Genomic DNA, 14,360 nt, shown 5'->3' with positions numbered 1-14,360 from the left:
AGCCCCTGCAGTCCAAAGACAACTGGAAAGCCTTTCCCATTTCCTTCCTCCTTGCAGAGAAATATTTGAGGTCACTTTGGGAGTGTCAAAGTCAGGGGTCAGCAACGTGCGGCCCATGGGCCAAATGCGGCCCACGAAGACCATTTTACCTGCCCACAAGCTGCCCCTGAACCAAGCTGCCCGCTCGGCAAGTCCCCCCCCCCCGCTGCGCTAAAACGGCACAGCACAGTGCGGGGACTTGCCGAGCGGCACAGAATGCACAGATACTGGAAATTGCACCTGCGCGTGTCCAGATGCTGAAAAGTGCTTCTGCAATCTGCACAGGCGCGATTTTCGGCGTCTGGGCATGCGCAGATGCAATTTCTGGCACCACAGACATGAGCAGACACGATTTCCGGCAGCGTGCTGCGCCAGTCCAGCCCACGATCTTCGTGGGAGTGATCCGGCCCATGGCTGGTAAACCTTGCCGACCCCTGGTCAAAATGGCTCCAGGATTGCTCTCCTGCACTGTACTGTTTCAGACACTATACTTATGCATGTGTGTTTGCCTTGTACATTTATGAACATTTTTTCGCTATATATACGTATATAAGACCTTAGAATTCCTATAACCCTATTCAAATGTCCATGGTGATACTATTATAACAGATCTCCTTTTAAAAAAGCATATTATTATTATTATTATTATTATTATTATTATTATTATTATTATTATTATTATTACAAGCGCAACCAGCAAATGTGGTGACAACAAAAAAACACGCGCTGAGTTTCCAGAGCCCAAGGAAACGTGGGCGTTCCCTTGCTACTGATTTCCTTCCCGTCACCCATCATTCTCGGCACCCCGCCTCCTCCGAGAGCCTTTCGCTGCTCCTTCCTCCGACCAGCAGGAGAAAGTGCCCGGATCAGTCCTAATACGGGCAACTCGGGAAGGGGGCAGACGCGTCAGCTGGGCGTGTAACACGAGCTTGTGCGCTTTTGGAGGCGGCCGACTCAGCGACCCCCGGGATCCACGTGGAGCGCCTAAGGAGGACCTGCCTCAATTAGCAACAGCACCAGCAGCAAAAGTTGGGACACCCCGCTCCCCAGACATGCAGGTGAGCTACTCTGAGCTGTATCCTCCCTTCGGTAGGGGAAGGGAACGCACACAGGCGCGCACCTGCCGGGAGACCCCACTGCGTAATATGGGATCGCTTTATCTGGAGAAGGGGAAACGGGGCTGGGGACGCGAGTGGTCTGGGCAGGTCCAGGAAAGATCCCTGCCCACGGTAGCTGAAACCCGGAAGATCAGCTCGCTTTCTGCTTCCCATGTGTTCGGTTGCAAAGATGACACGCAGTGGTTCTTCCTGTCGGGGAAGGAAAGGCCTCCGTGTCCGGTCCGCCCCCCCTCCCCGATCCCTTCGGCTTTCTTCTTTTCGCGAGCATGCGCTCCAGGCTGCCTTGCATTTGCTGGTTGCAGGAGAAGAAACGGAGGGGGGCGGGGCGGGTGTTCTTTCAAACACAGGAGGTGGGGAAGCTGGAATTGCTTCTGAGTTCTTAAAAAATAAAAAATTCTCCGCAAATGACTAACTGCACTTAGCACTGAAAAAATAAACTGTCATGTTGTATGGGATAGGGGAGAGTAAAGTTGGCAGGCTGCTAGCCACTGTGACTGCTAATTGAGCGTGAGCGATGTGTAGCAGCCCTGCTTTCCAGTGGTAGGATAACCGTGACATCACTTACACGTTCTTTGTGAATGGCCACTGTTAATATAATGGTCACAGTTGGTACATTTCATTTCCCTCTGCCCTCACTGTTTACAACACACACCAATCCCATGTCTATTTATACAAGCAACTCCGGATATTGCTTCATGTGCCTGATGATGTCGATTTTAGTCCACAAACTGCTTATGCCATAATAGGTTTTTTTTAATGGCATAATGCTCTTTGTTCTTTTCCGTTTTTGTTTCAACAGACTAATCCCTCTGGACACTAGTTTTTTTTTGTAGTCCTGCATACGTGTATGAAATCCAAAACTTTACTTGCTTTTTCCAGTATGTATTTGTTTTATTTAAGGAGCTCGGGCCTTTTTTTTCTACTGGAAAGTAGAACTGAGATGAATCATAAATGTTTACTCAGAAAAAAAGGCCACTGATTTCAGTGATACTTCTTCCCACATATATACACATTGGATTGAAGCCTGCAAACTTATGTAGAATACGTTTTGTATACTGTTTGTTGGAATCCTAAAAGAAAGCCAGTGACCAGCATGGCCCCAGATGTTGTGGACCAGGGGTTCCCAACAAAATTTTCTCGAGGACCCCTCATCGAGCCGCTATTGTGACAAGGACCCCCATTAATTCCTAATCCTAAAATTAAAAAGTGAGAGCCAAATTAAGAGTCTTTTTATATTTTATATTTATACATTTTTTACAGTTACAACAGAGTACTCCATCAGTATACAGTTAGTTTTAATTTTCAGTTCTTAATGAGATAAGTTAAATCTGTCCTTTGAGTCCATTATTTCTGAAATATTAGGTTCCAAACTTGAAACTTTCACTCTGAAATCCGACCGCATGTCGAGCCGATTCCTATATTTGTTTTTCATGAAACACATGGAAGAAAATGCTTGCTTTGTTTACAAACACTACTGTTTTGCAAAGAGGCAGCGCACGCCAGGGAGGAGGGAGGGGAATGGAGAAGACAGGGTACCTGCGCAGTAGCGCACAAATGAAGCCGACGCGCGCAAAGCATCTTGGGGAGGTGAGCGTTAGTAGAATGCGCGCGCTGCCTCTTTGCAAAACAGTAGTGTTTGTAAAGCGCCACCTAACGGCATGCAGCAGAACTACTGCCTCTATCTAATTCTAGTTTTGCGCTAGACTCTGCTCATGCAGGAAGCGGCCAAAACAAAAAATCTGTTATCATACGAAATATATTTAATATATTTTTTATTCTAATAGCATCTTGCGGACCCCTCTGGCATAGCTCGCGGACCCCTGGGGGTCCCCAGACCACCTGTTGGGAACCACTGTTGTGGACTATAACTCCCTAACCATTGGCCGTGCTGGCTAGGACTGGTGAGAGTTGCAGTCCAGAACAACTGAAGGGTTAAGTTTGTTCAGTGCCAAACTTAGGTTTCGATAGTCAAGGTGTTTGAGGTATGAATGACAGTTGTAAGCAGTGCTTTTGGGGGGTAAAGAATGAGGGGCTGGCATTCATATCTTGATAAAACAATTGTGGATACCAACACAAGATGGCTGCAACGGGCAGCAAAAAAAAAAAGATGTGACAGTACTCCAAACAGGTTGGTAGGCCTGGCCAATATCTAGTTTTCAACATTGCAATAGATTACCAGCTAAACATTGTGATATACTGATATGTCACAATGTCTGAAATAAGGATGGCTGTGTAAAGGCTGGCTGCTTCACACGTTGGCTTTGCCACATTGTGATTTTCTCATAGCTCGCATGCGCGCGCACACTCCACGATTCAAATTATATTGCCAGGTCTAAAACTATGAAACCAATATCACAATATGGACTTCAAACCAGTTTGGGGCAATATATTAATATATTGCTCAGCCCTACTGGTGGGCTGCTACTCACATGAGTTTACAACAACTGGTGGGTGCCAGCACAAAAAACCCCACTGGTTGTAAGTTTGGGCTCTGACAATTTTATGTGCTTTAGGATCCTAATGCGGACACAGAGTGGAATGACATCTTGCGTAAAAAAGGCATCCTTCCTCCGAAAGAAAAGCTGAAAGAGCAAGAACAAGCTGAAGAGGAAAGGGAGCTGCAGATAATCCAGCAAAAATCTGTTGGTAAGCCCTTTAGTTGATTTAATGTGATGCTTCTGTAATCCACCTTGCCTTGTCACCAGAATGTATCAACCTATACAGAGCAGACAAAGGCCTCATTGTGCATTCATTGCATTTTGAGGTATGGGTAGCCTTCGAGAAAGTAGTTTGGTGCTTCCTCGCCCCCTCTGTGACCTTGAAAAATATTGAGATTAGTCCTTACAAGAGCATCATATTGAGCTATGAGGACACTCAAAGAGACATATAGAACCTCCAGGGCTTCTGGGAAATCATAAAGGTTGCTTTGGGGGACTCCCAGGTGAAATCCTTACAACCCCGGTGGGCATTAGGTTTTTAATCCCACAGGGAAGGACAATTGAAACAGTGTCTGGATCCAGATTTCTTGTTCATTGATCGACTACGACCCTAGCAGAGGTAGAAAGTGAATTGTTCGTGCGCTTTTTGTTGCACTTTTGTATCATTGTAAATCAGTTTAAATTATTGTAAATTACAGCTTTTTTATTTTTTCAGCACAGTCAGAAGTATATTTTTCTGCAGGACCCACCAATGATCACTGTGGGATGCAACGTGTGCAAACTGGGATAGAATCTTGAATAGAGACTTAAAAATATAGATGGATAAATTTCTCTTGACAACTCTAATGGGGTGATCTAAAACTGGACCTGCATTGCAATGCTTCACATCAGGGGCACAGAACCTAAGACCTAGGGGGCAGATGTAAACCTTCATATCTCTCTGCCCAGCCTTTCAGAATCTCCTTCAAGCCCTGCCTTCTCAGGCCATGCTCTCTCTTCCAGGGCCGGCTCTTCGTAGACCCCCGGTGGCGCAGTGCACCATGGCGGGGGGCTGGTAAGCTGGGCGCCGGCCTGGCAAGGAGGGCGCCGCGCGGCAAACAATTGCGCCCTGCGAGGGCGGGGCGGGCGGCGGAGCGATCTCCGCCCCTCAGCACCAGGGCGCGTGATCTGCTCAAGACGGCCCTGCTCTCTTCGCAGGCCACAACCCTCATTGGATCTGATTCACCCCCTCCTCAAGTGCTTTTGGGATGAATCCTTGAACTGCCTAGATGTGTATATGGGGGGGATGTAGAAACTGCATGGCAGGGATGTATTCTGCTGCTCACCTATTTTTGTTGATGATGATTTGATGATTTTATTACATATACCCCGTCCAGCTGGCTGGGTTCACAATGCTGTTCTATAAGGAATGCAACCCCCTCATTCTCTGGAAGGTTCCCCCCCCCCCGCCACATCATCTTATGCGCCTGCAGGATTGTTTGTGGGAATTAGCGTGATAGCTCTGAAGTGCCTTGGTAAAGAAAATGCTTTTCTTTGGAGAGATTTCTTTGACCCTGTGGGGTGCTCTTTTGATAGTTAGAAAATATTTCATTGGACAAGAGTGCATCCCTTGGTTTGGACTAATTGCCTTCCATATTTCACGTCATTTAGAAAGCGAACTGATGATAGCTGCCTAAAATAAGAGCTTACTCAGCGGGAGTGGAAGCCTTGTAACAAATGATAACTCCCAGGATGTAAGTTATGGAAGCAGAGTTGCTGAGATAGTGTAGTGCCTGGAATCCTGGATTTCGCGAGGACCTGGATTTAAGATGGAATTCACTTCTCTTTTGTAGCATCTAGCAAATTTATACCTTGGTTTTATTGTGCAGAATGTTTATCTCGGCATATATGATGTACATACTCCTTGCCATATACAGTAATACTTTAATTGGTTCTTAATTCCCAAAATCTCTCATTTGGAAATTAATTATTTGCATGTTTAAAGAGATTCTGTTGTTGTTATTTATTAAATTTATATTGCCCAGGGCAGCAAACACAATGATAAAGTAGGTAAACAACAAAAACATATAAAAACATTTCTAAGACTGTTACCAACCTTCTTTACCCATTCAAAGCTCCAATAATGGTTGGCTTTTATTTTGTGCCATACTGATGATCTTGCATTTCTTACAAACAGTGAAAACATATGAAGACATGACCCTGGAAGAACTTGAAGAAAATGAAGATGAATTCAGTGAGGAAGATGAACGTGCTATGGAAATGTACAGGTTAGAGCAAGACCCACAAACATGTTTGCCAGCTAAGCACTGGTGTGTACATTTTTTTTTGTTCCAGTGAGAACAGGTAGTTGGGGAGAACCCCAAGCCTGGAGCATTATGAGAACTCTCCCTGATGCCATGCTGACTTGAGGAGAATAGGAGACACTGCATTGAACCTCTAAGACACTTGAAAAGCCATGTGACATTTTGCTGTTTTCTTCAGGTCTGTGGCTCAGCAGAATGGGTGGGAGCCCCCATCTCTCTCCCTGCAATGGCTCATCCTCCTCCCCAGTTGAAAAAGATGGGCAAAAACAGGTTGAGCTGGCCAGGAAGGCCAGCTAGGATGTATTGACCCCTGCAATAGATAAGAGAATTAATGAAATCTACAAGACCCACCCCCTGGTTTTCCTCCAGTTTTAGCCAAATCAGGCCGCCTCTTGGTAGCCCTCTAAAAAACAGTAACTGAAAGGGTTATCACAAAAAATAAGAGGACGCAAATTCTGCCTGGAGGATCAAAGGTTAAAAGTTTAGACAGCATATTCACAGTGGCAATAGGATTTGTTTAATAACTTCTCATCTCTCTGTATTTAGGGTTATCTTAGAACTCAGGTGTTGGGGGATCTCTGTATAGGGAGCCTCCTTCCCTCTTGCTGACTAGCACTTCGCCCAGGGAGAGCAGCAGCAGTGGGTCAGGTGAGGGGAATCAGGAAGTGAGCGGGACGGAGGTGTCAGGGCTCAGATATGTAGGAGAGCCCTTGCGCCGCCAGGACCAAGAGGTGGAGGGGAACAGACAGCCCCTTCCGGCGCCTGAATTAAGGCGCACCACCAAACATAAGGTCGGGAGGAGGCGTTTTGGGGTGCCCAAACTCTTATGCTGGTCCCGTAGCCGGAAACGTCCACTCCCAGATTCTGCGAGTGACTGAGAGGTCATGTTTTCTGCTATCTCCGCACTGTAAATACTATGCACAATAAAACTTTTAAAGACAGAGCAGACTTGGGCGTCTTTACTCAGGAGTAGCCGCAACAACACCCTCACATTCAGGTTATTAGTGTTTACTGTGTTAAATGCTGCTTCTAAAATGTATTCTTTAAAACATCTGACCTTGCAAATTCAGTTCTAAAGATCATTATGTACACCTCTAGCAATCAACATCTGCAAAACTAATATTGTGCTTAGTTAGAAATGATAAGTGCCCAGTTTTTAGCAACTGCTTAGTGTTGTAGGTTTGTCAATACTGTTGTGGTTTCTCTGCTCTCTCTCACCTGCTTTTTCAGTCTGTAAATCAATAGAACAGTGTAATATTGACATTCAATGATGATCCCACTAACTCCACTAATCCTTCCTCTATTCATCAGGAGCTTGGAAACTGGATTTCATAATTTGCAACTGAGATGTGATCCTTTATAGAAATAAAAAAAAAAAGTTTTGGCACTGCAGTCTTATGCTTCATTGGATGCAAGTTTCATTCAGTGGGATTTGCTTACAAGTCAGTGTTATTAAGACAGCAGCCGGGCAGGTGAATTCCTAAATCTTTTGGCTCCACCAGCATAGATTCCAGCCTGGGCTCTGCAACTAAGGCTGCAATGCTATGTATACTTAACTTTGGAGTCTGTCCCATTGAACAAGACCAGGCATCCCCAAACTTCGGCCCTCCAGATGTTTTGGACTACAATTCCCATCTTCCCTGACCGCTGGTCCTGCTAGCTAGGGATCATGGGAGTTGTAGGCCAAAACATCTGGAGGGCCACAGTTTGGGGATGCCTGAACAAGAGGTATTAACACTGCTCAAGGACACATGTCAACCAGAATATAAAAGAACAAAGCCGTCTTTATAAATTTATGGAAGGTCATATAATTATTTAACTCTTTGACATCTGACGGGAGGGCGTTCCACAGGGCGGGTGCCACTACTGAGAAGGCCCTCTGCCTGGTTCCCTGTAACCTCACTTCTCTCAATGAGGGAACCACCTGAAGGCCCTTGGAGCTCGACCTCAGTATCTGGGCTGAATGATGGGGATGGAAATGCTCCTTCAGGTATATAGGGCCAATGCCATTTAGGGCTTGAAAGGTCAGCACCAATGCTTTGAATTGTGCTCGGAAACATACTGGGAGCCAGTGTAGGTCTTTTAGGACTGGGGAGAGTCTTGAGGGCCAGATACAGGTGTTTGGAGGGCTACATGTAGCCCAAGAGTATGAAGTTCCCCGTTCCTAGAGTAGACAGTACTGAGTTAATATGGTACAGTGCCACTTCCTGTGCTCTTACATTTACAGCAATGGTTTTCCAAACAGCTGTGGTCTCTGGGTTGCTGGGGATCAGCATTGGTGACAGTGTGGGTGTAGTTACAGTATAATCCTATGTTAGTGTGTGAAAGAGAGACAGCTGCATGGGAGCTAAGAGATTTGTTGTGCCTCCAGCACAAAACTGCCAGTTGGGTTTTCCACCTCAGCCCCTTTGAAGGTTCTTTTTTCACCAATTACAACTGTCCTTGCTACTTACTTTTTGGCTCATTTCAAAACCAGTCACCAAGCCCTTTTTTGTGTCAACTTCTCACCTCCTTCCCTTTTGATGGAGTGGGGGGGGGGGAACCTCACACAGCATAGTGGTTGTAGTGAGACATGAGTTGTGAAACTAGGACCTGACGCTAGTTCTGTCTTCTGTAATGGAGGAGCTGTGCAGGAAGCCTTAGGCATTCCTTTATCTTGTGTGGGATAGGGGAGGATAAAAGTAAACCATGGTTTACTGAGATAACAATTGTGAAGTGCCTTAAACACTCAGTGCTATATCTCTGGTCTCAAATCCATCTGTATGTTTCCTTTTCTCATTTTCCCCCCATGGTGTAGGCAGCAAAGGCTAGCTGAATTGAAAGCCTTGCAAGCAAAGAATAAATTTGGACACGTTTTAGAGATCTCGGGACAGGATTACGTCCAAGAAATTACCAAAGCTGGCAAGGATATATGGGTGATACTACACTTGTACAAGCAAGGGTAAGCAAGCATTTCAAGATGACTGCTGTTTGCACAGTTTTTTTCTGTAGCAGCTTTGGTCTTATGAAACTGCCCCCAAACTGGTGATCTTGCATTTTGTGTTTTAGCCAACGAAATATGCTGCAGCAGACGAGCGCTTTCAGAACCCTGACATTGATATCTGTTGTGCAAATGAAAGGAATTTTTAAAACACAAAGTCACCCAACTACAGTTCAGTGACATCATCAGGAATTGATTTGCTTCATTGTTCTAGCAATTTAATCAGGAAGGAGGGTAGTTGTGTACAACCATTTTGCAAGCGTTCAAAGCACATGCCCATGGCTGCAAACCAAGAAGTGGCAGGAAAAGGGAGCATTGCAGGGCAGGGCCGTAATGGACATGTATTTTCCGCTGTCACGTGCGATGACCCGGAACGCAACCACCAAGCAAATTGGGGGTGCCTGTATTGGAATGGGAAAACATTTTAAAGGTTGTGGGAAATCTCTCTTTGCAATGGTAGGCATAGATCTGAGAACCAGTATGGCGTAGTGGTGTAGTGATTGGAGACATGAATTGAAATCCCCACTCAGCCAAGAAGATCACTAGGTGACCTTGGGCCAGTAATTCTCTCTCAATATAACCTACCACTCTGGGTTGTGGTGAGGATAAACTAGGAGAGTGGAAAGCGTGGATACAAACCTGACTTCCTTGGAGAAATGATGACATAAAAATACAATAAAAATTTACAGTGGTACCTCTACTTACGAATAACTCTACTTACGAATGGAGCTCTGTCCGCCATCTTGGATGCGGTTCAGATAGGATTTTTTCTACTTACGAATTTTTAGATAGGGTTGCTTCTACTTGCGAATTTTTTCTCCCAATGCATTCCTATGGGATTTGACTTACAAATATTTTCGACTTACGAATGTGCTTTCGGAACGCATTAAATTCATAAGTAGAGGTACCACTGTATGTGTCACAGCAGCCTCCGTTTTAAAAGATGCATTCGCTCCTTTGTGTGAGAGAACACATTTGCAAGGCTAAATATCGTATGTTCCTATCAGGTTACTTATTCTAGAAATGGGCATTTTTATTTGGTTTTTTGCAGCGTAAGTGCTAAGAAAACAAATAAAAGGGGAAAAAAACCATGGCTCTTTAATGGATTTCTTCCCCTTTTCCTTTTTTAAAAATAAAGTATTCCCCTTTGTGCCTTGATAAATCAACACTTAAACGGACTTGCAAGGAAGTTCCCAGACGTCAAGTTCGTCAAAGCCATTTCGACAACCTGCATACCCAACTATCCAGATAGAAACCTCCCCACAATCTTCGTCTACCTTGAAGGGGACATCAAGGCCCAATTTATTGGACCCCTGGTGTTTGGAGGCATGAACCTGACAAGTGATGGTAAGTAGCTTCCTCTAAAGTAAAGGTAAAGGGACCCCTGACCATTAGGTCCAATCGTGACTGACTCTGGGGTTGCGGCGCTCATCTCGCATTATTGGCTGAGGGAGCCGGCGTACAGCTTCCAAGTCATGTGGCCAGCATGACAAAGCTGCTTCTGGCGAACCAGAGCAGCACATGGAAACGCCGTTTACCTTCCCGCTGTAGCGGTTTCTATTTATCTCTTTGCATTTTGACGTGCTTTCAAACTGATAGGTTGGTAGGAGCTGGGACCAAGCAATGGGAGCTCACCCCGTCGCAGGGATTCGAACCGCCGACCTTCTGATCAGCAAGCCCTAGGCTCAGTGGTTTAACCCACAGCGCCACCTGGGTCCCTTAGACCTTGACAAAGGGCCCAAATGGAAGCAACCCATGTAACTGTCGCATTGATTGGCAGCTGATCCTTTTTATGTGTTTAACACATTAATAGGTTGCTTTTTGGTACTAAATTGATGCTCGAAGCACTTTGCAAAGTATGTAGAAAAACTATTAAGAATACAAAGGCAGCAAAGACGACTCATAAGATAAAAGATTTATCCTATGTACCCAGCTATAATTGTAACCTTCCATGGGGCCTTATGGTAAAAGTGGGTAAGACATCCTATAAAGAAATACAATAAAAACATATCTGATTGAGACACCGCTGAACATTGTCCACTAAAATTTGGTTCTATCTCCGCCTCACAACCAAGCTCTGCAAGCCACAGTCTCTGTGGATTCTTGTCCCTGACTCTGTGGAACAAGTCAACTTGCGTAACAGAATCACATTAATTTCCTCCCCACTCCCCTTCCTTTTTGTTCTTTCTGCCTAACATAATTGAGGCTGGCTTGTTAGATTGCCATCACAGTTAACAGTGAGACATCTGATTAACTTGAAGTATTGACTTTCTTCCAACTTCTGGGGTTTAAGCCAATTTGAGCCCATGTAATAAAGGCCTGCTGATAGGTGGGAAGTGTTTCTGGGTTTGGGTAGTAAAGAAAACAAGCAGGAAGTAATGGGGAGCAGTATGTATGCATTCTTGCTTTTTGTTTCTTAAATCTCTCTTTAAAACAGCAGAAGAAACATTAACAGCTGCTTCTGTCTCTCCTGACAACAGTTATAAAGATGACCTTGCTTTTGTCTGTCGGAGAACATGCTGGAGTTTTGAGGCAATTAATGTATTTCCATTTTCTTCATAGAGCTCGTGTGGAACTTAGCATTGTAGTAAAAGCAAATTTGAAAACAGCAGATGGGAAGCGTACGTCCCGAAGAGCAGGAACACAGCGACGCTTTTCTTTGTTCCAGCTTATAAGTCACTGCCGTGTGTCATTCTTCCCTCTTGCGTTTTAGAATTGGAGTGGAAGATTTCTGAGTCGGGTGCCATCAAGACAGACCTGGAGGAGAACCCCAGGAAGCAGATCCAGGACCAGCTGATGACTTCCATCAAGTGCTCTGTTCCAGCAAGGAGGGAAGAAAGTGACCCAGAAGATGACTAGGGCCTCGTGTGAAGCTCAGTTCTATGCCTGAGTACTCTGAAGTTAGTCTGACTGCATTCAGTGGGACTTGACTTCCATGTAAAGAGTGCATGTGATTGCAGCCCCATAAATACCACTGACGGGTTTTTGCTTTTGCTTTTTAGATTTTACTAAAGAAGTCGTGGTTATGTGGAGGCTTGCCGAGCAGTAAATTGGAGGAAATTGAAAAGGCTTCCTGATGAATCAGGCGCTTGTTGTGGACATTCCCTACTGTGGACATAACTACCAACAGTACATTTGCCCTCTGGGTGTTTGCTTGCTCTTTCCTCTGTTGGGTGACAACTCTCTCCTCTGTACCAGAGTCATTTTAAGCACAGAGAGTGCTTGGTCATTTCTATGCTTTTGACAAAGGCCAACAACTCCATTATTGTTGGGGAACGGCTATAATGCAATTCTTGATTCTCAAATAAAAATACATGATTAATTTTTAAAGGGCAGTGTGGAACATTGTGCATATTTTATTCTACCGTGGAAGGCTAATATTGCTGCCAAGATCTCAGAATTACAGTGAGAATATTTGTATATTTACTTAAAATCTTTAAAAACTCTGAAAGTTTTTTTGACTGTCTCATGGAGATGCAGTGTGTTCTATTCTGTTCTTGAAATGTAACAGAAGGACACTTTTAAACAGTTCAATTTGTCCCGCACCCAATGTTCTCGATTTTGGTAAAACTACGGTAGTGCAATTGCATATCTGTTTTCTCAGAGGCAAGTCCCCCCTCCATGCTCAGTAGAACTTACTCCCAAGTAAATGTGTACAGTATATACTGCATCTTTAGTGGCTGAGCATCTTTCTACCACCCCCTGCCCCTCCATGAAGAAGTGCTATTCAGTCTTGTATTGAAAGTAGGTAAATGACGGCCGCTATAAATATTTTTTGTTGCCCATAAAAGTTGTAATAAAAACGATGCAGTAGAATGCAGTCAATCTTCAGGCTTCTGGATATTTTATTGAGTAAATATCCAATCCGAACATGCAGAAAGACCATTTGGACTGTGCCATTTTAGACTGGAAGTGGGGAATCGGCATAGAATCATAGTTTTAGAGATTGCAGGGGACTCTGGAGGTCATCTGGTCCAACATGTTTCCTATTGCAAAATTGCTTGACATTTAAAACAAGAAACTGCTCATAGAAAGATAAAACACCCTCTTTCCTGACATGCTAGCTTTCCATGTGCAGGAAAGCTTTTCTCATGTGAGGGAGTATTCACCTATAGCCTGACATACCGGTACTATAATACTGTACTATACTATACTACTACTCTAATAAAGAGCTCTGCAAAATGTTATGTCAAATTATTTGAGCCTTCCTCAACTCTTTTAAGAGTGACTTTTCACGTAACATTTTGAAATTGGATATATACACACTGCCATAGGTACGTACATGTTGAAATAGCTAGTTTTTATCTGCAAATATGTATAGAAGGATTGAGCCCTCATGTCATACCGGTAGAACCATTTGGTTGGAGGAAGTCTTGTAGACCATCTTGCCCAACTCCCTGTAGGAAACTTTGAACATCCTTATCAGATTGTTCTTCTGCCTATGCTTGAAGAGGCCCAGGAAGGGCAAACTCGCCACCTTCCCCAGGCAATCGATTCCATTGTACAACTGTTCTCCCTATCAATAAATTCTTATGCTCAACCAGATTTTTTCTTCCTGTAATTTAAGCCCATTGGATCCTGACCTCTGACAGCTGGAGGAGGTGTTGGGGACGCATTACAGTGACCATTTAAATTCATGTGCACTTTTCAACAAGTAGTGGCATTTAAAAAACACACAACACTTTGGTACCATTTCTCCTGTATTCCATGCAATTGTGTATAATATTAAATTTGGGCCTTCACATAATTATTTTGCATGTGCAAGTATTTTACATCACTGAATAAAGCATTTTTAAAATTGATTTCCTGTCATTTCCTGTCTCAGATGAACTTAATATTTCTTAATAGTACTGTATTAAACACTGACCAATAACAATGTTCTCCGGGTGGCTTATAATAAAAACATAAAAATATCATCATCAACCATAAGGATATAACATGACTGTGGAGAACAAAGATGAACTATTTGGTTTAAGAAGCCTAGGAGAGGTTGCATTCTGAAAGGAGCCTATGTGAGAAGCCATAGAAATGGGCAGTTAGAGAAGGCTGGAATACATATCTCTTCTTCCTGCTTCTTTACTCCTACACCCGTGCAAGAGCAATTTCCTGTCTTGCGCTCCATTTCTCTCATGCTAATCAAAGGCTTTTAGTAAAAATGAGATATCTGCAGGACGCGGCTAATGAGAGATCATTTTAACGTCATGGCACAGTGGAAGCTTTAGAAGCACACAAAGGAAAAACTTGCTTGTTGGGTTTGTGTGTGTGTTTTAATGAGTCCTTGCAAATCAATATGGTTCACATTTGTTACCAGGTGGAAATGTCTTATAACAAAAGTAGGGAAACCTTTGCAGCCCGTGGGCCGCATTCCCTTCTGGGAAGCCACCTAGGGGCAACATAGTGGCAGACTGGGCTAGAACTGAGCAGAGCAACTAATGTACCATAAATTTTAGCATTGTGTTGTAGAGTAGTTTCTATACATACA

The 14,360-nt window shown here is 44.1% G+C and overlaps 1 protein-coding gene across 2 annotated transcripts; it reads left to right on the top strand.

Moving 5' to 3' along the window:
• The first annotated feature begins 942 nt into the window (after positions 1-942).
• On the top strand, positions 943-13,680 carry PDCL3 (phosducin like 3). Of its 2 annotated transcripts, XM_035115404.2 has the most exons (7): positions 943-1,097; positions 3,671-3,803; positions 5,772-5,862; positions 8,696-8,839; positions 10,017-10,225; positions 11,592-11,778; positions 11,881-13,680. In XM_035115404.2, exons 1-6 carry the CDS (start codon positions 1,092-1,094, stop codon positions 11,735-11,737), a joined length of 729 nt encoding a protein of 242 aa, XP_034971295.1. In that variant the 5' UTR covers positions 943-1,091; the 3' UTR covers positions 11,738-11,778; positions 11,881-13,680. The 2 variants fall into 2 exon arrangements, with proteins under 2 accessions (XP_034971295.1, XP_034971294.1); XM_035115403.2 differs by having other exon boundaries at positions 11,592-13,680.
• Positions 13,681-14,360: the final 680 nt, after the last annotated feature.

The sequence above is a fragment of the Zootoca vivipara genome, chromosome 4 (genome assembly GCF_965207765.1).
Source record: "Zootoca vivipara chromosome 4, rZooViv2.hap1.1, whole genome shotgun sequence".
In the NCBI taxonomy this organism is placed as follows: domain Eukaryota; kingdom Metazoa; phylum Chordata; class Lepidosauria; order Squamata; family Lacertidae; genus Zootoca; species Zootoca vivipara.
Note: the sequence above shows the minus strand (reverse complement) of the source record. Positions and strands in the feature narration are given on the sequence as shown.